A 24,901-nucleotide genomic window follows, 5' to 3' on the forward strand; every position below is an offset into this window, starting at 1 on the left:
CTCTCCCCTTCCTTCCTGTGCCCCCCCTTCCGCTCTTGCTGTAGTCATGCTCATGGATTCAGTAATTGGGAGGCTTCCCTTCAACATCATAGTATGGGACTCACGCTTCGTGTGATTTTATCTGTGAAGCACCGTCTTCCTTTAGCAGCGACTAGTGTCACAGAGGAGCTGGGCTCTGAGAACTTTGGGCCTGTTTGCCTTCCACTTTTTGCTTGTCGTGGGCCTGATGTCTTAGAGTTGACCTGGAAGAGTGGGTGCAAGAATCAGCAGTCTTCCCATTCTTTGCTCTATGGATGCTCTGAACTGTATTTTGAATTTTGAGCTCTTTCCCCCCAGCTTCTCAGTGATGTATGTTTAGGGAATATAGACCCATGGTGAGTCAGTGCTAAGGCTGGAGAAACAGTCATCCAACATATCGGACGCCTAACATAGATAAAGGAATGATACTTGCATTATCTTCTGTCTGGGGTTGGAAATGGGGGCGTCTGGCTGGCTCAGTCCAAAGAGCATGTGACTTTTGATCTTGGGGTTGAGAGTTAAGGCCCCATGTTGGGTGTAAGGATTACTTAAATAAAAACTTAACATTTTAAAAAATGTTATCTATGTGTATGTGTATCTATGTAAGTGTAATGCTTGTATATATTTTAACACACGTCTAAACTATATTTAAAATCTTCATGAGATGCCCATGATTCTTACTTTTGTACAGTCTTGAGTATCATATCAAATGTGCTTGTGGTTTCTTTGAGAGATGATACTTGTTATATTTTTGTTAGCTGCAAGCTTAGCTGGAAAACCGAGGCCATTGCCTCCATGCCACGATGCTAAAATACATAATTTACCTTTATAGACACTATAACAAATGTAATCCTAAACTTTTTCCTGTTTTCTATCCCACTGTGGCTTACACAGAGTCTGGTCAGTATTATTTTTTACAGTTAATATCAGGAAGTCTCTGTTAGAACATTAGCTTACTGGGGAGCAAATAGTTGATTGCCAGAAGTGATTTGCATGGTGAAATGCAGCTTCAGATTTTCTTAAATTTTGCTGATAAATTCCAAAAAGAATTAACCAGGCCACAGAGTCTTTATTCATGTGATCTTTCTACCGCATCTGACCAGAAATGTCATAGATCTCCTCCAGAGGGATCAAAGGACCAGATTCTCTCCCTTTGTATGGACTTGTAATGCCTTCAGTAGAGCACAGAAAAGGGTAAATATGTGGGTGAAAGGGCCCTTTTTATCAAACCATGTTTGCTAGAGGTTGATCCTGGAGTGTAAAGGTGACTTCTGACTTGGGATAGAATGGGGAAGGGATATTTTCAGAGCACTAGCCAGTGGGTCTGATAGAAGAGGAGCCACCTTTCATCTCTAGGACTCTCATGTCTTGGAATTCCATCATTTATTAACGGGAATAAATTCTCCTTCGTAAACGTGAGACTAATTTCTTTGAAACAACCAGTCTTCATGAGTGGAGATGAACAAATTTAAAGGCCAAGTATGCTGCCAGAAAAAGGTTTCTGAAATAGAACCGTCAGAAAGGTCCTCAGAGATCAACAATTGTTTGTGTTTAAAAATCTGATTAAATGGGTTGAATCGGGTACTAATCTATTTTTTTTGTCGTTGCTGTCTATCAGGCTACCCAGGTTTATTGAAGTTTCAGCTAATGTAACCTTAGAGGCTGTGCCTGTCCCTTAAATTGGTTACTGTTACCCCTGGCTTGTTAAATTAACCAATGGAATTTTATTTAAAAAAAAAAAAAATATATATATATAGAACACCAGATCCTACTCTTCTGAAGGCAGATAGCCTGGGGTAGAGAAGCCAGGAATCTGGGGGTTTTTTTGTTTGTGTGTTTGAAGATTTTATTTATTTATTTGAGAGGGAGAGAGACAGAGATGGTGACAGCGTGAGCAGGGAAGAGAGGGAGGAGCAGGGAGCCAGACTCAGGGCTCGATCTCAGGACCCTGGGACCATGACCTGGGCCGAAGGCAGACACATAATGGACTGAGCCACCCCAACACCCCAAGAATCTGTTTTAAGAAACCTCTCACTAGTGGGTCTCATGACCAGCAAGGTTTCTTAGCCTTAGAGGAGAATTTGGGAGATTGCTTTTCTTACTGCCCATCCTCTCCTCCTAGAATCTAGCGAGCATATTTCTCTGTGCTTGCTTTGATTCCTTTCGTATGTGTGGCAAGATTGACCTTTCTTCATTTTTGTATAAAGACTGTTATGGTTCCTCAAATTAAAAAAAAAAAAAGGGAGCTTTCAGAGGCTCATGTTGTTTCTTCAGAGGGCACACAAGTCCTTAATTGCTGTGGTTGCCAGTCATCACGCACACACTGGGATAACAATGTAAAACAGGGTAGGCAGGACTATTAAGATCTTATTCACATCAAGCCAGTGGTAAGTTACTCATTAGAAGTAAGTTGAGTGATTTCGGGGTTGCCCTTAGTCCTTCAGGTCTCCAGGGGACCCTTGTACAAATTGCTGATTCAGAAAATCATTACTCTGGTGGCTGAAGTGGCACTTTAGTGGCCTTAAAGAGTTATTTGACACACCTCCCCAAACAGCTAAGTTATCCCCGTGATTATGTTGATTAATTGCACACTCTGTGGAATTAGAGTTATTTTCAATGAAAGATTTTCCTGCATTTGGAAAATAAAGCATAAAACTCATGCGCTTTAATTTGATAATATGCGCACTTCTGAGCATGACACCGAGCGAGGGGATTATTTTGGCTGTTGTCTAGGGCACGTGTCTAAGGCAGTACTTTTCTTATTTTTGCTCTTAGAAAGTCCTTTGTGGTGTCCTGGAGGGTGGTCACTCAGAAGTGCTTATCGTTTCTAGCATTTTTATCCACCAAAGGACTTGAGAACTCCTTTTTGCCTTACAAACAGTTAAAATGATTTGAGGGAAGGGGTCGTGGTATGCACTGAGAGGAAGACAGGTGGAATAATCTTCAATACCTACTGACATTCCCTCTAGAACACTCCAGAAAGAAGTGGCCTGCTGTCTGCAGGGGCTTTGGTCCTGGAATTGGAAGTTGAGGTCCTAGCTTCCTCTCCTGATGTCTGTATAACCTCTCCGCCTCCTCCTAGAAGTTGGCTGCTCTTTCCTCATTTTCGGGACCTCATCTATAAAAATGGAGCTTAAAATGCCCCCCAGAGGAGTTCTTAGGGTGTGTTGTCTTAAGTATATAGGTTACGTTACTTTGCATGCCATACAGTGCTTTACAAATGTGAGCGCTTTAAGGAAAATCGAATATAGATTCTCTACCACAGGCAAGTCCCCCCAAAGGAAGAGTTTTGGTGGTGCCTCAAGATAGTCGGCATATCTAGAATTTTAGTCCACCCACTGTTTTGAAGGCAGTACAGTGTCTAGACGAGATGAGGTGAATCAGTGACGAAATGAAGCCAAAACTCATAATTTTCCAGGATCGGAGCTATAGATCATTACTGAGTTTTCTATTTTTATGGTTTAAGCACATCAGTGAAAGAGAAGACTGATGCTAGTCTTTTCTGGGGAGATGGCTAGCTCCCTGCTTCCCATTATCCTTTGCTACAAACTCTGTGCCTACTCACATCCCTACCCTCACCACCCCCCCTTTTCTTTCTGGTCTCAATTTAGGAAGACGGGGAGGAAGAGAATTTTCTAGGCTGTGGAATGACTAGTTTATTCGCTGGAATTGAGTTGTAATTCTTTTTAGCATAAAATTTATTAATTTTGGATTTTTGAATGCCAATGGATGAAGACCGGGTCGTCCTGGTGCAGCAAGAGCCTGTAGGAGAGAACCAAGGCTCTTTTGAGTTGTAGAAATCGGAAGAATAATGTCAGCTTCTGATTTCTTGCAAATGCATTCTCTTACCTCCAAAAAAGGACCTCGGGTAAAGTAGACCAGCCAGTGAGAATAATGAAGGTGTATCTACAGAGAAACATCACAAATAGTAAACGGTGTTTTAAGATCAATTTAATTAAAATAAAATACGATTTTTTATTTATTTCATAGAAAATTACAAGCATATGTTAACACAATGCATTCCTAGTGGTAAGGTTTTTTCTTTTTTTTTCTTTCTTTTTTTTTTTTTAAATAATAGTAGCTCCCGAAGTTCCTCATGACTTTGGGATTAAGAGACAAAAAGATACGGTGCAGGTATGTATATTCACATAAGTTTAGGAAAGACAGTATTAAGCTAAATGAAGTGTCTTCACTGCAGGACTTGTCAGAGGTTTTAACATGTTCAGATATATTGTAAATTTCTGCGGGGGGACAGCCCCCAGAAATTGTAACATTTCCTAGGCCCTTTAAATTAGCCTTCCTTTTGTTTTGGGGAATCTGTACTGGTATTACTATTTTAGAGAAGGCCCTTGTGAGTGATGCTGCGTTGTCCTATATTGTAAATGATATTTTTTTTCTTCCACTCTTCTCTGTGCATCTTAAGGCGAAGTCCTATTCTTCACTTAGGGAATGTCTAGAGATGCCGCCTGCTGCCATGTTTTTGTTGATTAGTCACTTCAAGTTTGCGTGGAGATGGTTGCGTTCTGTTGTAGGACGTCACAGGTTCCGGTGTACATCATTTGCACAGCTCTAAAGTACCAAGAGACCTTTTAGGGCTAAAACACCATGTAAATGTAAATTATCACTACCTATACGACACTTTCATTAATTTCATATCAAATTCATGAGTGTTTTGAGCTCTGGGATTTGAGTCTTCAGTATTGGGCTTCTTGCTTATTTATAGTTCTCCCCCCCCCCCCCCCCCCAGTTTAAATAGCAGCAGCACAGAATAGTGCTAAGAGCACAGCCTTTGGAATTAAAGTGCCAGGGTTTGACTCCCGGTTGGGTCACCTACTGCCTGTGTAGTCTTGGGCAGTGTTCTGTATCTCAGTTTCCTTCTCTACAAAATGGGTGTTTCTATTACCTACCGCCCAGGGTCACTGCGCAGATTGAATAAATCAGTCTACGTAAGCCCTTATGCATAGTGGACAATATGTGGTGAAGTCTCAGCTATTCTTATTTGGTCAAGGGAGGGAAAAGTGAGGATGGAAAAGATGAAAGGGCTGTAAATAATAGCCTCATGTGTATTTTCAGAAAAATTTTAGTCATTGTTTAATGCAATAGTCTTTTCAATATGCAAAATAATAATAATAATAATAATAATAATAATAATAATAATAATAATAATAAATCCAGTAGCCAGGGATGGTTTGGGGTTGGGGACAGGGACAGAGATTTATTCTGATCCAAACATGGTTATGATGAGTTCCCTAGTCTGATGTCAGGGAACAAAAGGCTCATTCTTCAGTTCCCAGAATGAGGATTAGCAGTGAAGCAGCCTTGCTTGGTTTGTCCTGAAGCATCAGATAATTTTTCACTAAGCCTTTTCCTGGGATGGTATGTTCCACTGGTACAGGTGCATCTTTTTCAGTGCTGGGTGAGATACCTACCATTTTTATATGATTTTTAAAGTGACCTTTTAAGAATGCAAAAGGCTAGAAACCCGAACACGACCTTGTGATTACCCTACTGGTCAACCACCGGTGTGGTCTTCTGTGTCAAGCCTAGCTGCAGAAATCATATTCTCAATAACCTGTTCCTGTGTGTTTCCATGCGGATTAGAACTGCTGTAGTAATTGACCAGAGGTGATAATGCTTGGATGTATCCCTGTGAATGAATGGGTTTATGAGATCATTTTCCCTTCAAGTAATGTTTTCATTCTCATCCGGTTCCCTTGGCGTTCTCTTACAATAGGGTACCGCGGATATACTGAAAAAATAAATTAAAAGTCAAGTTGAAAATGATATAAGGAATATAAAAGTATTAAATTTGGAATTGTATAGAAATGTGTTAACAACACTACCCCCAAACAAGCAAACAAACAAACAGAAAACCATTTTCTTTTTCCTTATCCTTCCCGGGGCAGCAAGATAAAGGCTTATTGAATAGATCAACAAAAATTTTTAAAACATTGGAAGCCACTTATGCTTTCTGCTTGGATTAGTTTCTCAGGGGCAACCGAAGAGGCCAGGGAATCCCTTATTGATCATCGATCGCTGCCATTTTTAATAGGCAAATCCAGACACAGGTTTTAGCGGCTGATGGGCTCAGTTTGGTCAAAACACGTGTTGACTTCCCGGATTGTTTGCTCACTGTAGATGCCGACTTGCTCTGGAGAAGGGGCTGCGTGTTGATCTCCTTTGTCTCCAGGAGGATTGATTGACGGATGTTGTGTCTGCTCAGTCCCGGCGTTTTTCTTGCTTAATTTAAAAAATTGTGACATAGTATTTATTACATGCGCCTCGTACACATCATTTTTGTGGAGGAGGGTTGTTTAGCCGATATGTCGACTTGGCCCGCGTGCACCGTGTCTGGAGCTCTCCTGCGCCCTCGGTGAGCTCCAGAGGGCCCGGCGGGCGCTGCACGCAGGGCAGCTCATCCCCGGCAGCAGGATTTACCATTTGGTGCTTTTAGGTATAAAAATGAATCAAATGCCTGACAAGATTGGTTTGGGGATCGTACTTCCGAGCCACCCCCCCACCCCCCTTGGTGGGCATGCGACAAATGCCGCTAACGGGTGCTCGTAGGCCCTGAGATGTGGGCAGCAGCGCCCCAGCAGCCGAGGCCCCGAGGTTGCTGCTGCCCCTGCGGCTCGGCTGGGTAGTTGGAGCCACGGGCTTGGCACTGCCACCGCTGTCCTCGTGCCAAGAAATATCCGCAGCGGCTGTCGCATTCTAGGACTGGAGGGTCGTCTCGAAAATTCCGCAGTGAACGCGCCGGGCTTGGTCGTCCCTGCCCTGTCTTGCCAGCACTGGGGGGACAGGGCATCCTGGTGCCTCCGAGCCGGGAGGTGAGCGGGGGCGACCAGCGGGGGGCGGCCGGCCGGGGACAGCCCCTCGCCTGGCACGGGGACCCGCAGAGCGTGCGGGGCTTTGTGCTCCTGAGCGCAGAGTCACCCAAGAATCCTCCTCGAACATGTCCCCGGCGTCGTGAGCATGTTATTATCTGAGACCCATGTGGCAGTGAATTTTAAGCAGAAGGTCGACATCAGAACCAGAGCTGATCTCTAAGGGGCAGTTCACACAAAAGACACACACGCACACCCCCATCGAGAAACATCTACCCATGTCTAGATCGTAGGCACGAGGTGTCATTGTAAAATGGCTGCTGTTTGTCATTAGCAAACGGTGGCAGTGGATCTGACACGTTTGAGGAGGTGCTGGGGTCCGTCCACAGCCCCCGATTATTTTGCTCCCAAACAGGGGTCTGGGCTCTGAGGGCAGATTTATAGTTGAATTTGGGAACAAAAAGATGTAATAAAGTTAAAGGCTGACACTCTCAGAGTGAAATGTGTTTGCTCATGATCTCCGGAGCCATCTATCTGATGGGAAAAGTGGATGCTACAGATGAAATCTTTACAAGGAGCATAATCCTAAAATAAATAAATAAATAAATAAATAAATAAATAAATAAATAAATAAATAAATAAGTAAATAAATAAATAAATAAATTTAAAAAAAAAGTGCACCTCCCAGCCTCCTGCTGGCTGCGCTGCCTCTTTGGTACCTCGCAGACTTCGACAGAGTCCTGGACGGGTGCCCATTGATGTCATGGAAACACTCAAATTACTGAGAATGATTCATGTCTATGCTGGTCTCTTATCCTCCCCCACACAAACAGGAGTAGATTTTTAACCCTGACAACTTGTAATTTGCAGTGGGTTTATTTTTGTATCTGGATAAATATTTTTTAACAAGCAAAATTAAGATTAAGCAGTCTGTATCTGATATGATAGTAAAGAATGCCGGGTCTATGTAGCCAAGAGTACTTTGGGGACTCTGTGCAGCGTGAATTCATATTCTCTTCTCTCCCTTCCTTCCTAGCCCCTTGCTCTTTTCATTTCACTCCTCCTCTCTTGATTTCTCTCCTTTCTCTCCCATTTATTTTCATTCACATTCTCTCTCTCTCTCTCCTTACTATTTGCACTGACCTTCTAGCTTTAAAATAATGGAAGGAATAGCCTCAACTTATATATATATATATATATGAATTGAGACAAATCCTGGTAGGAAAATTCATCCCTCCAGTTCTATGTGTTGGAGTCGGATTGGGAAATAATGCCAGGTGGTGAGATTCTATAGGGGACAGCTTCAGTAATTCCTTCTAGAGAAAAGAGATGGATAATCCCTCTACCTTCTTACTGTATTTTGCAATCCAATTTTTAGAAATTACCCAAACAGGACACTAGATGTTCAATTTCCTAGGAAGTCAGAGCAAATTCTACTTTACCTATCTTTCTATCTTTGTCCGCCCGCCTCCCTAACCTCCTCACCTGCTTTTTCTGGTGGTTAAACAAGTGAATATTATGTCAGAGTGAACTGTGTGGTGGTTGTAGTGAAGCTTTTCAGACATAAGAGCTTAAGGAAGGACATACCTCATTTGGTAGCTCATAAAGGTCGGGCTCTTTTCTGTTAGTAATATTTATAAAGGGAAGTTCAAGGGTATAAGTGGCCTACATTTGACTTACACAGAAAAGTAAATACGTGTATATGACCACTTATGCTTCTGAAACGGGTAAACGCATATTGGCTTTAATGTAAAATCCTCATACAATGAAAGTTATTGTCTTAGATCTCTGGAGGCTGACAGTCTATGAGATGGGATCCTGTTTCATGGGAATTGAAACTGATATGGGGATTGATTTTCTGCTTTGCCCCGATCACTATGCCAGATATGGGGGAGCAGGGAGGAGTGTTTTCCTAAGTCGGAGATTCTCTGAAGCCAATAGAAAAGTTAGTACTGAGGGGGAGAGAGGGTTAATTTTGAGACTCAGGTTTGGCTTTCTTTGAAAATCATCTTCCATTTTATGAATACAGTGAACTTCGGTATCAGGTACACTTTTGACAGGATAGCAGATTTATTGAAGATCCGTTCTTTGTGTGGTGTCAGGAAGGTGGACTCTAATAGCATTGTCATTGAACCAAAAGATAAAAAATGACTGCTGTGACTTTTAACATTTATTTTAACTGGAGTGGAGGGAGGAAAACTTGGGGGTTGCAGACTTTAGAAGGATTTCAATTCTGATCTCTCCAAATACTAGTTTTGAATCTTCCCATTGGAAAACAGAAAAAAAGAATAGTCGGGTTCTGGGTGTGATGTGCTGTGGCCCTCTCAGCTCTAGTCTTGAAGAGAGAAGTATCCCTCCATCTTGGGTGGGGTGGGATGGAGTTTGTGTTCTGGCCACTTGGTCATGGCACTGGTCCTTTTTGATGTCCTAATATGGGTCGGTTTTCTATGACAGCTCTTCACATGTCACTAAATTCTATTGCTTAGATCTCTTGTAATGTGGCTTCATTGTCTACCCTTGCAAATTATTAAGGCTAAACATACTTCTGAAATAACCCAAATAAGCAGCCTGATTGTATCCTTAGATGTGGCCAAAGAGCATCTGAGGCTCTATACATCCCCGTAGAGCCATCCACAGATAAAAGCTGAGTTGTTAGAATTGGCACAAGACATGGACGTTCCATTATTCCTTGTTCCACTGGGTCAATCGGTAGGATCTGAACTTGGGTTCAGAGGGGACCATTCTGCAAAAGCCCCCTTCCCCAGTGTAAATTCCATCATCATCTTGATCATGATGGGGTGTACCCCCTGGGAAAGGGAGTTTAAAAAAGAGAGAGAGAGAGAGACACACACACACACAGAGAGGGGAGTCTCAGAATTTTGAGTAGTTTCTTTGCTATTTTCACCATCTGGAGAGCCTTGATTGATTAGCTTTGGCCTCACCATTAAGTGTCAATATAATCAATGGGAATTACTAGACGAGGGTCATTACATAGATAATTTGCCTGCTGTGTAAATAAAAATGAAATTGTTTAAATTTTGTGAGAGAAAGAAAGTGAAAATAAGGGCTGACAATTTGTTTGTTAGAGAAAGTGGAGGCCATTGGAATGACAGTTTTTGGAAGTGTGGAGCAGTTTGGCTAAGAATAGGCATGAAGGATATTTTTTTTCCAGTTTATCATAGCCAGAGTGAGGAAGTGTTATTCCTTCTCTTGCTTGCATACATTGCCAGCAGTGCCTACTTTACGTATGTAAACATCGGGGAAGAGAAGTGGATGCCTGTTACCTGGAGATTTTTTTTTTTTTAAGGAAAAACATAATTTACACTTTTTTGTTGTTTCTCTTGGCAGGTAAAACAGAAAGGGGCTCATACTCATCTTATGGGAGAGAATCAAACTTACAGGGTTGCCACCAGGTAAGTGAGAATCTTGCTTGGGGAAGGGCTGAGAGAATTAACCCGGTAAATCGGTGTGTTTTGTAAATTAGGTGATGCATTTTAGACTGTGGCACTGAGATGCACTGAATATCTGCCGATGCCTCTCTCTTTTATAAAGTAATGAAATAACACAGAGCTGGGAAGTAATAAACACCTCGTCTCTAGATCCCTGCCGTATCAGAACTGCATTCACTGGCCTTTTTTTTTTTTTTTTTTTTTTTAATCCATCAGCCGATACCAGTGGCACTGTTTGCAAACCAGCAATGTCCGTTAAAGTGGTTCTATCAAAAGAGTTTATTTGCAATTAAGAACTTACGAATTTCTTACACTAGAAATACTTCGTGTAGCCATGCGTCAGACCCTGGGTTTCGGGTGGGTTGTTGCCCTAAATTATAGTTTTCATAGGGGCTGTATGATGTTGTGTGAAAACAGGGTTGTATTGAGAGATAAAAATGTCTGTGAAAATATGATTTGTTGTCCCTTTTTGTTTCTGAATTGTTTTTGGCTGGAAGTCAAGGCCAGCAGGCTAACAGCAAAGCCGTCTCAGGGGAAGCATGCGTGAGCTAGAAAAATAAGAGTACTTTAATTAAATAATAAAATGCCAGTGTAATACAAAGGTATAGCATGTGTGTGTTTGTGTCTCTGTGCACTCTGCATTTGCATACTTTGCACTCTCCAGAGAAAGCCCACTTCTAAAAATACTATCCATGGCCAAAAGTGTAAGCTTTGCTTTAGGACAATTGAGTTTTTGTAGATGCTTTCTTTCTTTCTTTTTCTTTATTATTATTATTTTTTTTACTTCAATATCGGTATTAATCACATGTTTAAAATCTTTGATTTTGCTTAGGATTTAGGCTTTCTTTTTTGTAAGTGCATTGGTTTCTTACTTGGGCAAACTCTTGGTAGAATTTAATAATCCTCTCTCATATTCAGAGCTTTCTACTGTCTCATTCCTCACCCAAACAGAATGTACATTCTTCTTATGCTCGAAAGGGAATGCTTGCTCTCCAACCCGCTCACCCTCCCATTTTCTTTAAGGATATGGGAACAAATCGGTTTTGAATTTCTGAAACAACCTGTTTAATACATCCTGGAAAATGCAAGCAGACAGTTTTTGCAATTAAACAGAGCCTGTGAAGGATGTTACCTTTATGCATCAGTCATATGTCACTAGAGGTGGAATTCTGGTGGAGGTTTATTTTTTTTTTTATCCCCCCTGGATATATTTGCATTTTTAAAATTGCCTCCTCTGGCCCAGCCACCGATTCAGTCCTGTTCGGCATCTGAAAGCTTGGTCGCAACGAGGTGAACTGGTGCTTGGTTAAGAACTCCTGCTACACAAGCTGCAGAGTACAGTTCATGGCAGTTTGTTTGGAAAGAATTCTGCAGGAAAGAAATTTACAGCCATTCCAGCACAACGGAAACATCTTTGGAATGTGAGTGCAAATGTTCGGGGCAGATAGCTCCGGCGACAAGCCTCTCAGTGCTGAGTCTCTGGTGTAAAGCTCTCAATTCCTGCAGAAGAGCCGGTTCCTGTGTATCTGGTTGCGGAGGGTCAAGGCAGAGGTCACTAGAGTTTTGGGGAGAAGAAAGTTGACAACATCCTTCCTTTTTGCAGATGGTCATGGCAGAGGTCTCTGTTTTCGCTGGGCCTCTTTTTCTGGTCAATGAGAGAATAGGCTTCCTCGCCCCTGTATCCTTTCTTACTAATAGGAATTGGCGTGATTCCTCACAGACACAAAGATTTCCTCTGCTGAGTAAGCGCGAGGCCCCTTAACTTGTTAAAGCATCATCCAGACCGCGTGAGTCTGTCTGTGTAAGTGCAGGGACACAGACCCTCCCTCGGTTTGTGGGAAATACTTCCCTCGGGTGAGACCGAAGTTATTTTTTTGGCAAACACCAGGTGAGAAGTGGAAGGGGCAGAGGGTGGAGTAGAGGTGGACGGACCGGTGTGTGATGGCTGCGTTTCTGGGCCTCGGGAGGCGCATTTTGAGACATTCGTGTCCAGGAAAATTCTCATTGTATATAGGAGTGTGCCTGCATATGCTTTTCTTAAAAAGTCTTCATAGTGTAGCTGTGGAGTGTGGAGATTTCTCTCTTTCTTGTGTCTGCTTCACGGTCGTGAGTCTTGCAAGAACCGACTTTCTCTGTGCTTAGCGTGGTCTCAGCAGTATCCATAAACAGTGTGATCACTTAAGGATAAATAAAAGAGCCAAATTTTGGAAATTCCCCGATTGAGAAAATAGGGGCTGGAGAGGAAAAGTGCACATATTATGAGTTTCTGCTTTCCGTGAAATTTGAGAATAGAGCAGACCATAGTGTGTCTTCCAGTGAATGTTTCTCTGGTGCCGAATTGCTTTTTTGAATCCCTGTCTCCAACACCAGCTATGCAGACCAAAGGGAAAGGCAAAGTCTCGGTATCTTGGGCTTCAAGTCTAAGTAGCAGATCACAGCTGAAATGATTCCCCACTGTGTGGCAAGGTGAGTGGCTCTCCTGGAGAGGAAGCTTTTGTTTCTCCTGTTTACTACATTTTAGAGATGCTGGGCGGAAATCCTTTAGATGATATGCCCTGAGGAGCTCCCAGAGCAGCTTTATCGTATTATAACAACGTATCCTGTGGACTTAGGGGGATGAGCACTGTTACACGGGAAGATGCTTGTTCCAGTCCCAATAGCCTTTTGTTTGGTATAGAGAAATAGTGGTGGTAAGCAACAGGTAGCAAAAAGCCGTTCCGGAGAAATAAATTATTATTTTGAAATGCATGTTTTTTTTTTTTCAAAAATGCATCAGGTTAAAATATATCTATTATATATACACATATGTCGCATGTATATAATATAACATATATATATGCGCATTACGTTTCTCTTGAGGATTTAACACTAATAGGGATAGACACGTGGCTTTTTAAAAAGCAGGTATTTCAGCCAAAAAACAAAAGCTGGCGGGTTCTTTATTAAGTTGTTTTCATCATAAATAGTCATGGGGCAATATGAATTCATTAGTGCATTTCCACGTAAAATTATCAGAGATAAACATGGTAACTTTTTCAGACTTTTGAAATTGTATAGAAAATGAACCAATAGACAAAGCAAAGCGGCCAAATGGACTTTTTTTTAGTGCTCACTAAATATGGCAAAACTAATTTAAATCAAATTGGGGTACGGAAATCACACCCAGGCTTAAAATGTTCTTGCCAAATTGCAACCTCATACTACTTTTACTGGCAGAGAAAATAAAATTTATAATGGAAAGTCTGACAGAAATGAAAATTAGCGGAAATAAAGTTTTTCACAAGATAGTCCAACCTTAATACGATAACCAATAGCTAATACCTCATTGGCATCGCTGCAGATGACAAAAGGAAAAAAAAATGTCATTTGCTTTTGACCTCTTTTGCTGCTTGGAATAGGATGTTTGGCGATTGCAAACTTTTTTATCTTGCCGAGATCTTCTGTTTTTGAATGAGATGATGATGTCAACACAAGTGATTGTTATTAAGGCAGAAGTTTTCCCCTTAAATGGAAGTTCAGGATGGATTATCAGGAATTGTTTGTCTTTTCTTTTTTGGGATATACCCCAAGTCTAAAGCAATGGTTTCATTATTAGTATCTCCTGGACAAGATGTGTGTTTGGGGTGTGTGTGTGTGTGTGTGTGTGCACGCGCGTGCGTGCTCACATGTACTATGTGGAAAACTGGGCCCTATCTGAGACCAATGAAATTAGAATCTTATGAATTGGACCTTTGCTTTTCTGACAGTTCCCCAGGCGATTGTATTGTGCAGGTAGGTTTGATAATTTCCTAGAATGTTCTATAGGAATATGTTCTAAAGACATGTTCAAAAGCTGGTATTGTCACTGACCTTGAAAAAGCTTTTAGACTTCTTGCCTTAATTTGATTACTCAAGACGTGGAGATACTCTGTGTATGCACTTCATTGAAAAGGCAGTAAAAATTAGTGATTTACTGAAAATCAGGAGGATGCTTTGAAGTCTTTATACAGAATTCTGCAACTGAATGTCCCAGCCCCTATCTTGTTTGCTCTAGTGAAGTCCAAGGCTTTAACCTCATCCACATTCTTTCTCTTTCTCAGCAAGTAATCAAATAGGACTATGCTGATAAAGTTATTTGATGTTGAGATCTTAAAACGATGGAATTTAAGAATTAGCCTTAATCTCAGATACTTCTGTTAAATTCCAGAAACTTTGACACTGTGTAGAAAAATGGGTCTTCTCTGTATGAAATTTGATTTGCCCACAGACCTCTTGGTTTGGGGTTCATTGAAAGTAAGCATGATAGTCGGTTCTGAAATGAATTACGCATTCAAGAATTTTTTTCTTTTAATTATTTTTAGTTTTGATACAAGAAGAGTTACAAATGACCTAATTCTAAAACTCGTGGCTCCTCTAATTTTTCCTTACCTGAAGTTAAAATAGGATGTAAGCAAAGAAGGCACGAAATCCTTTATCCCTTCTTAGGAAAATGGCTTCTTAGGTCTTGTGGAGGCAGAAGTGCATCCTGTCTTTCTCATTGGACGTTACACTGAAACGTTCGTTCGTGGGGGGCCAGCGGATCCGCCCGGGGCCAGTGCATTCTTCCCGGGACCCTCCTCCGTCCCGGTACCGGGCCCCGTGCTCTCGCCTTAGCGCTGCGCGGCCCCCTTACAAGGCTTCTGGAATTTGCCAGTACCGCGGCTCGTTTCCTGCTGGTTTCCACCAAGACTCCTGGGCAGGGCCGGGACCACATGGGCCTGACCTTGCGCCATGTGGACTGTGCCCGGCGGGCGAGGAGTGGATCCCCTACTGCTTATTCCCCAGCACCTCGGTTAGGATCCCTTGGGAGGGGGAGGCCTGTATGGCCATGTATGGGAGCCAGAGGGTCAGCGCTGTCTTCCCACCTACAAAACCGAGAAAATCACTTGGGAGTCGCCCTCCCAACACGCTCTTCAGGCCCCGAGGGCCACAGAGGTCACGTCGTGGAGAGTCGCTCATCCCCCAGCTTCAGGCCCTCACGACCAGCCTGGTGGTGGGCTCAGCGTTCGAGGCCTGAGCCTTCTGGAAGGAGGCCATGAGGGGATCCGTGCTCTGCGTTTGCGGTGGGCACGATACTGGGGCCACGGGTCAGAAGCAGGTCCCGTCCTTCCCGAGGGTGCTGGCGAGGACACAGGGACGAAGTATTTAAAATCGTGACGACTCCCGACTTCGCAGGGCCTGCGTTTGCCCTGTGGATGCCCTCCCGGCTCTGCCCCGAGCAGTTTCTCAGGCACCGGCTTGTTGGCTTGGGGGGCACTGCTGTGGGTGCACCTCTTGCCCAACAGCCACCCCAACACTCGCCAAAGGGGACACTGGAGCCATTCTTGCCGTGTATTGGTAAATAGATATTTATTGGCCCTCAAGTGATGCATGAGGTACTAAGGAGGAAAACAAAGGGAAGCTCTTGCCTACTTTCCCTTCAGCCCCCCACGAGCAGCTTTATGGATAGCAGCGGAGACGATCAAGCTCCACTTATTTAATTATAACATTTTTTAGAAATCTCACATAGTATATATTTTCAAGTACTCCGAGAAGTTGAAAAAAATAAGAAACTGCAGTGCCATATAACCACCACTTAACCAGTTGCTGATTTTCGTCGTATTTGCTTCATGTGTATAAATACACATATACATTTTTCAGTGAACCACTTTTAAGTGGCAGCCCTAATAAGATTTCACCTCTGTATTTCTCAGCGTGTGTCTTTTAAAAATTTAAACACTTAGCCATTGAAATAAAATAGTTATCACCCTTCAAGAAAATAACCATAGTTTCCTAATCTAATGCCCTATTTGTATTCAGATTTCTTAAATTGTGCCCCCATGAAAATGTCCTCCATAGCTTTTTTCTTCTTTTTTTTTTCCCCAGTCATTGCATTCATGTGTGGTATTTAGTTCCTATGTCTCTTTATTATTTCTTTTAAACTAGAGCAATTCCTGTATTTTTTTTAAAATATTTACTTTAAAGGCATCAGGCCCATTGTCTTGAAAAATACTCTCCCCTCTAGAATTTGCTCAGATTATTTCTTTGTGGTGCAGTTTAATTTGTTGAATTAGGTCTAAAGGTTTCCTCATATGGATGTTGCACATTTTTGGCCCGAATATTTCATAGGTGAAGCTATGCGCTTCATACTGCATTCCATCGGGAGGCATATAATGTCAAGTTTTGTTGCTACTGATGATGCTAACTTTAATCACTTGGTGAAAGTGGAGACCCCCAGATCTTTCTGTTGTGAAGAAACCTTTCCCTTTTTGCAATCGGTAAACAATCTTTGTGTTGATACATTAGCACTGGGCAAATATCCCAGTTCTTCAATAGTCTTTGACCTGATATAGTTTTAGCACACATTGATAATGCTTGCCTGTACTAGAGGCTTTTGAACTAGTGATTAAAAAAAAAAAAGCCCAAAAACAAAAAAACTCCATCAGTCCGTCTACATTTATAGCTGACATTCTTCTGCAAAAGCTTCCTTTCATTGTTCGTATTTTAGCTCTGGTAATTTAAGCACTTCATACATAGACAAATAAATGTCAATAATCCTTGTGTTAAATATGGAACTGGAAGGCACTGGGAGCATTAAAGCAGTCTTGAAATCTCATGAGGTATATTGATAAAAAAATAGTTATGGCTCAGGCTAAAGTTCAGAGAAGCTTAAATCGTAGGAGGAAGGAGGTAATTATAGGTAATGTCTCCTTGCAAACTAAGCTCTAGTATTCTTTTGCTGAAATTTGGGACCTTATGACAATCTCTGTCCCTAGTTGTTAGGTTAATCTTGTCATAAGCACTGGAGTTTCCCTAGATTCTCATATTGCCCCCTCTGTGCTCTAGTAATTAGTCTTAACAACCTCACAAGGTTGACCATCAGTGGCTGACCCATGGAGTCTGGTAGGCAGCTGTGTTGCTCAGAGTTGCTCTATGGAGGGTCATTAAGATAGGAGGTGTGGCCCCCAACCCCCCGAGTCCTTCCACAACTGGGATGTGACTGGTACGTGGGTGTCAAAACGAATGGATTTCCAAATGTTAGTGTGGCCTCAATCTAGAGGAAGCCTGGGAACTTAATATTAGGTGTCAGGATAAACCTCTCTGGTGATGATTATGTCCTCGTTTAATAATTAAGAAAATGAAGCCCAAAGAAGGAAAGCGAGCCGGCCTAAGACCACGGCCCAAGTAAGCCCCACAGCCAGATTTTGAGCTCTAAAATGTCCAATTTTAGAGCCAGTGCTCTTCCAACATGGGTTCCCTACTGCTCCAACCCACGCTGAGGTTGCTAGGCTGAAAGATCCGTATTACAGCCCACCTGGAAAACCACTTTTGGAAGATTCCAGGCCCACTGGAGAGTCTGGGCCTGACATGGTACCTGGAACAGTAGCTGCCCTCCGGTGTGTTCAGCGTGTGCTGGAACTCCGGGCACTGGGGTGGGAGTGGGGGGGGCAGAGGGCGGAGCTCCCCCCCCCCCACCCCCCGGCTCCTGACTGTGGGGCCCATTGCTGCCGGTATTGTTCCTAGATGAACCACACGTGTCTGTGTGCACGGCCCCTTCTGCAGTATCCTCAGTGCAAGTCCATTAAAACCAATAAAGATTCCCCGTGAAGAGGCTGGGGTAAAGTATGCCAGTTCACATTTTAGCAAGAGCGTGAACACTTTCTTAAAAATGTATAGATCGTATTTGGGCCTTGCTTTTTGTGCATTGCAAGCAGGGTATGGTGTGCTATGACATGAATTTAGATTCTTCCTAGGTCAAATTATTTTTCCAAAACTATAAGAACTGCATACAGGGAGATGCTGAAGCCAGACCTTTCGCAGGCTTTTAAATGTGACCCCCTCATATTTTTATTACGACGCTTAACTCGCTTGCAAAGTATATGAAATGACATATGTGTTAGAAGCATAGGCAAGTTTATCCGATAGTTCAGGACAGTGAGTGCATTAAAAAGACTTAAATTGCTTTGAGATGATTTATGAGACACCAAAAAAAAAAAATAATAAGTCCTAATATCCAAATGGAAATATCACCAGAAACTTGGGATTAACCTCTTTTCTTCTAAAAAGTATTCAGGGTTTTTTTTAATGACCAGTAGCAATTAAGGATTCAATTCATCTTTATATTTTTGATACGTGAAGAGAAAGGGGAAGTCAGTTAATGACTAAACAATTGATTCAAATTAACACTGAGGGGTACTTGGTAAGATTTAATGTTGCAAGGTGCCTGCCCCTGGTGCAGAAATTGGTATAGCCCTGTAGCTCCTTTCCGTAAGAAAGGCAGTTATGCTCCCAACGCAGCGTCGGGAGAACTTTTCACTGTTAAATGGCAGGAGTATTTATTTACTCCTTTATCTCTGGCCATGCTTGAAGTGGTTTCATCATTAAGGAGATATCTTCTGAAACTCTTAAAACTGAGACCCCAAGTTAAAATAGTGGGAACGCTGCAAGATGCCAACAAAACCCCATAATCTTTTTAGAAATAAATACTTCAGAAAGGAAAAGATACCGAGTCTGCTGCTGGGCCTGATATGGTAGCCTGCTTAGAATTGAGTCTCATCCTTTGAAAAAGTATGTGTGTGTCCTGGGTGTTTATGTGGATTCCTTTACATATACCTTCTCTCACAGATAAACTAAACTGAGCTTCCTGGAGCATGGACCTTTTATGTTCAGTGTGTTATGTATTATCTACTAGAAGTAGTTTCTTGGGAGAAGAAACCCCGCAAGAATACATAGTCGCATTTGCTTCAGCATTTCTAATGCAGAAATGTCTTTTCACTGGATGGCACTCATTTTGAGGCTTAATAAAGGGAAAAGTCAAATTGTAGTGGGATAGCATCCTTGGCCTGGCACTTGCCCCGATTTTGTTGAATGGAATATACTGTCACTGCTTAATTCTTAGGGTACTTAATCAAATCTGTATATTCCTTGATTTCATTACCCTCTCCTCTCAGAAGACATCTTCCAGTGAGGGCTTTCTAGGACATTTGAAAGCAAAATACTAGATATATCTTATTTCCAGCCTACCTCAGATTCACACTACACGCTTGTGTGAATTTGGGACAATGACAATTCAGTGATAAGAAGGTAATTAGGGAGAAGATCAGTGAGGTTTTCAAGAAGTGACCATTCCCTCGGGCTCTGGATGTGGGGGTCCCCTATGTGTCGGGGTTTGACCGTGCATGCACACAGAATAATCCGAGCTCATTTGTACAGTGATAATGAACAGCAGGGCACTGAATCTTTTCAGTTTTATTGGTATTGTATACAGTAAGTTATTAAATTTCATCTCTGTAATACACCTGCAGTAAAATAACAAAACATTGCTGCACTTAAGGAACATGTGTGTGTGGTACAATGCCCTCCCCCATCATTTCAGCACCCCCCCAACAGCTGCTTACAGATTTCAAGATCCATTGTATATATTCCCTTGAGCCCACCTCTAATAATCGAGACACATCTGCCATTGCAGTATTATAGGCATATGTAGTTTTATTGAAAACTATACCTGTAAAAAAATTAAATAACTCCTACCTCAATTAAATTGGCAAGCTACCTTTTGCAAAGATCATATTGCAGACCTCCTGAGACCCAGGAAGTTCATTTTATTCTTATATTACAAATCACTAAATATGTTATTTTTATTTAGCCAAGTAGCTAGCTTTTCTCATACTTTGATAATAAGTCACTTTCATCTCTTCTCACTTTTGTTTTCCCTTTACCCTCATCTTCAAATATAAAACAAAAACAAAAACCATGTAGGTTGTATGAAGGAAGCCTGAGAACCTCACTGCAGTAAATGCAGGATACGTAAAGTCAAAGGGAAAGGACCCAGCATGTAGATTTACCTCTTAAGTGATTTTTCAGTAGACATAAAAGGCTACGAAATCAGGATCGAGATCTCAACTGAAACCTTATGCTTTGAGAGAGATGTTCACAATCTTTCTAGAGATCAATCTGATCACCATAAGTGCAGAAAAGGCAATAGTTAACGAAGAGGGAATGAGTTATGAGATCATACAAAGTATATGTAGGTGATTAGATTATGTTCCTTACCTTCACATTTACATTTTTTTGAAGATTGGGTCAATAATAAATGTCTGTAAAATAATTGCTACCCCGACGGGAATAAAACAGGTATGCAGGACATCTCTATGATAATTCGTAGTGAATTCATCATGCCACAAGAACAGTGATTTAGCCAAGAAGAAAAGTTTGCCAACTTGCTTGATATTGACGGAGAAAATTCTAAAAACAAGATACCCACCACAGGAATAGAAAGAAAACCACATACCATTTTAGGAGAATGTGAAGGTTTCTCATTGCATAGTTCCTTAGAGAGAAAGAATGTTTTGTGCTATTGAAAGGGCAGTGTGGGAATGGACTGAGGGAATGAGGCATGGATGCCTGTTCCTCAAGTGAGCGCAGACTTGGAAAATAGATCCTCTGATGACAGTTGGAAAGTGGATGGTTTCCCAGGAAGGAGTCCCCGATAAATAGTGATTGTTGCTGTAGCAAAGGAAGAGAATTAAGCAGCCTGATTGATCACCGGGTCAGGATTAAACATAGTTGCATGCTTAAATGATGAATTTTCTTTTTTGATAAGACTGTTGATAAAAACTAGTGGCCATTTGGTTCCACTGGGGGTTGCCTGTGCCTGTACGATTATGCTTAGTCTCTGACCAGTGAGGGTATTTTCTGCCCCTCTCATGGTTCACAGAGATTCAGTTTTGTGGGGATAAAAAGCCAAGTCTGAGGGGCGCCCGGCTGGCTCAGTTGGTAGAGCATTCAGCCTTTTGATCTCTGGTCATGAGTTCGAGCTCCATGTTGGGCATGGAGATCATTAAAAAAAAAAAAAAAAAAAAAAAGAAGGCTAAGTCCTAGATGGAGTCATTGCTTACAAGTTGGGTCCAAAAACCCAAGAGAATCAAAATTCAAGATCTTAGAAGGTTTTCAACCTTGTGGGTTTTTTTTTTTTTATAGAAAAATACATCATAAATTCTAAACAAACTTTTTGAACACAACTCAGGCACAAGTTGGGGAATACTACTTAACCGAGGCCATACTACTCCTTTGAAACCTGACCCATTGAACTTCCTTCTCCTGGATGTGACTACGTCCTGTGGAAATGTCTCTTACCAGTACTTTTGAACTAGGACGTCAGTTTGTCACGCTGAGCTCTGCCACTCAGAACTGTCCTGTGTAGAGTTCCTGGTCCGACACGACAACAGCAGTGGTAGAGGATGTGCTATGGCCAATGACATGTGGCAAAGAGGAGTGTCAACAGCTGCTCCTACTCTGCCATAGTCCCTCATGGAGTCCTGCATCTCGACCACTAGGCTGTCTCAACCAAAGAGAAGGCACTAATATAGGGACCTATACCTCTCAGTCCTACTTGGGAAATCTTACCAAGTAAGATTTGCTTGCATTTGTTTCCAGAGTACAAGTCCTGGGTGTCATTTTGTCCATGAAAAGAATATATTTAAGTTTAGGGTTTTATTTGTGGGGGAAGGGATTATTCTTGGATTTATTTCTAGGAGAACTTGTTCTCCCTTCCCTTTGCAGATAACACATACACCCCATCGTTCCTAGACTCCAGACTGCCTCCATTTCATACTTCATTACAAAGCAGGTTTTCATCCCATTGTATCCTAGGTAACTGTACCATCCTTAAAATTTCATAGTGTGCCTTCAGAAACTCAGATGTCAAGATTGGAGGCTCCTGTGGAGTTCTAGTCAATAGGTCTCCCTTAGTTACCTGGTCCAAATCATTTTATCTGTGTTCTAGATATTTATAGATATTGCTGTAGAAATAGAATGCAGACGTACTAATCAGCTCTGTAGAACCTCAGCCAGTAATTAAGAACATTCCAGAATGCTCCATAATAATTTATTCTACCACACCTTGATTTGGGTGTTCAGTAAATATTTATTAGGAAATAGCACCCTATTCCCCCACCCCCACCCCACTCGACCCCAGAAGGCCACGATCTCACACTACCTTGGTAGAGGGTTTGAGCTAATAGTACCGTCATCTGATTGGAGGCTCTAATGCATAATTTCCCAAATTCGTATTCTTGCACTTATTTAGATCTGCTTTTCAAAGGGCTAGAGTAAAATGTGGCAGTCAAGGTCAAATGTGCTTTTGACTTTGAATTTTATTGATTGAATTTCCCCTCAAGATGAGTCCTTCCTCTGTGTTGGCTTGGTGACTGACTTCAGGTGCCAGCAGAGACTACTATCTCCCCTTCCCCCCAGAAGCCCTCAGTTTTCAGATTTCATGGGTCCTGCTTCCTGTACCAATAAATCGCCCCATCCTGCACACTCCCCAGTCAGCACTCTTGCTGTCTCTACTGCTCTACTTCCCTCCATCCCCACCTTCTCCCTCACATGGCAGCTGGAGTGGTTTTCTCCACAAAACCCTGATGCCTTTACACCCTTGCTTCACCTCCCTTCCTGGCTTCAGGGGCCCATCCTTAGCATGATGTACGGACTCTTGATAGCCTGGTCCTTGTCTTGGCCTCCAGCCTTGTCCTTCACACTCACTCACATCTGTTCCAGCCATACTGAGCTGTTTGCAGTTCCCTTCAGGGCTCTTTCATAATTCTCTCTTGTCTTTACAAGAGCCCTACCATTGGCCTGGAATATCTTCATCCTGTTTCCCCTTCATTTTACCAGACAACTCATGCTGTTCATCCAAGATTGAGTTCATGCATTGTTTCTTCTGGGGACCCTCGGTGTTATACCCAGGCCAGAATGAGGGGCTCTCCTCTGTGCACAGGTAGCCACTGGTGCACTTCTTTCTCCTGACAGTTGTCACACTCTGCACAGCCAGAAAAGCCCAGGGAGCAGGGCTGTCATCTGTATCCCCAGTGCCTAGCAGAGGACACTCAGTGAGTGTTTGCTCAAGTGTCAGTGGATAGATGAGTAAGTGAATAAACGAACCAACGAAAAGTAAATTCTAGAGCTTGTGAGCAAATCACTTACATTTAAGCAAATTCCATGCAAGTTTCTTGTCTTAATCATGCCAGTGACCCCAGTGAGGTAGGGACTATTTTCGATTCCCATTTTATTGATAACAAAACAGAAACACTCAGAGTAATTTTGTCAGTATTAATAGCAGGTGACGGAGATGAAACTAGGGGACAAAGTCCTTTGTCTCCAGATTTATCATTTTCCCTAATCACTTCTTTATTTCTAGATAAAGTTGGTGACCCTTTTTGTCAGAGTAAAGAGCCCACAGAGGCTTCTCATAGATGGTTCCCACTTTCTTTTCACTGTTAGCTTAGGTATCATCCAGTTTAGAGCCCTGGGACCTCTCTCTGTGTCAGTGAGAAAGGCTGCATTTCAAAGAGGGTATGATGAACCTGGCAATCTCTATATCCAGAGCATTGTCTTTAGAGAGCCACAAAAGAGAGTATTTTGGACGTTTCCCATAAGTAACTACAAATTGTACGCAACGTGGTGCATAATTCCTGCAGTATCATTGCCCTGTCGGTGGTAGTTACTCTGCTCCGCTGGTGGAAGGACCACCGTGCACCTGAGCACAGCAAGACCTTGAAGCGCAGGGGCGAAGTGCAGTGCCAACTGCCTCTTGTCCCCCACATTTCCTCCTTCATCCTCTGGGGGGTACATCTTGCTTGACAGAGGCTGGATAGGAACAGAGAAGAAGTGGGTGAGCCGAGTAGATCATGATCTGCTTCTTCACATTTCCTTCACAGGATTCTTTTTCTTATGACCTTGAGATAGGGCATGAAAAAAAAAAAAAACTAACAACGATAATGAGTTTAACTTGCATTTATGTTATTGAAGCCTTAAGGATAGAATGCCAGAGTAAGAAAGGTGCCTAATATTGCTTTGCAGCAGATGGGAAACTAAAGCTCAGGGATGTTGTGAGACTCGTCAGCACCACACAGCAGACCTCACTCATAGAGACACACCCAGAATGGTTAAAACTTCAGTAGCATGTGGCATTGAGATTTTTCCTTGATGTCTCTGTGGCCTTTTTCTTCCAGAGAACTTAGGGCTACTCCAGACCATGAAGTAATAACCAGTAGCAGCTGGAGGTACATCCTGAAGAAATTTCTAGACGAGTATCCCTTTGTTCAACGACCGCTGAATTGCACCATCACAGAGCCAGAGGGTGTAGTTTGCTTGTAAATACTGAGCTTTTGAAATGTCACTGTAACATTGGAGAAATGTTGTCTCAGAAGGTTGCCAAAGTGACAGTATCCTGACATTGTAAATACCAGCCAACACGAGCGCTCATAAATGACAGGAATAAAATATATTTGACTAAATCCATAATAATCACTGATAACACTGTTTACCCTCAATGACCAGGAGCTGTGAACTTGGATAAAAAGCACATGTGTGCAGATATCATTAATGTGTCTGAGCCTCTAGCCATTCCAGAGTATTTTGATGGAAAAGCTCCCTAAATATGTAAAAGCTTTACAATAACTAAGAAGCAAGTGTGCAAGATAGGGTGTCAGGCAGCCCTAATGGAACCGGAGAGAGTCCTGAGTATCTTCAGCACCCCGGACGACTGATAAAGCCCCCATTGTTCTGGTCCGAACCAAACCATGAGCCAGGCAAGCGGGCCAGTCAATA

At 42.2% G+C, this 24,901-nt stretch overlaps 1 protein-coding gene across 20 annotated transcripts in view; it reads left to right on the top strand.

Moving 5' to 3' along the window:
- TCF4 (transcription factor 4) overlaps positions 1-24,901 on the top strand; it is a 360,507-nt gene that overhangs the window by 169,509 nt on the left and 166,097 nt on the right. For 16 of the 20 annotated variants that reach the window (XM_077892071.1, XM_077892125.1, XM_077892061.1 and 13 more), the window contains one exon: positions 10,194-10,258. In XM_077892071.1, coding sequence (XP_077748197.1) covers positions 10,194-10,258 — 65 coding nt within the window. Of the gene's footprint in view, positions 1-10,012; positions 10,091-10,193; positions 10,259-12,046; positions 12,183-12,740; positions 12,761-24,901 lie in introns of those variants that run through there. The other 4 variants (XM_077892174.1, XM_077892191.1, XM_077892180.1 and 1 more) reach the window with 4 other exon arrangements.

Source organism: Canis aureus, chromosome 1, assembly GCF_053574225.1.
Source record: "Canis aureus isolate CA01 chromosome 1, VMU_Caureus_v.1.0, whole genome shotgun sequence".
NCBI classification, from domain to species: Eukaryota; Metazoa; Chordata; class Mammalia; order Carnivora; family Canidae; genus Canis; species Canis aureus.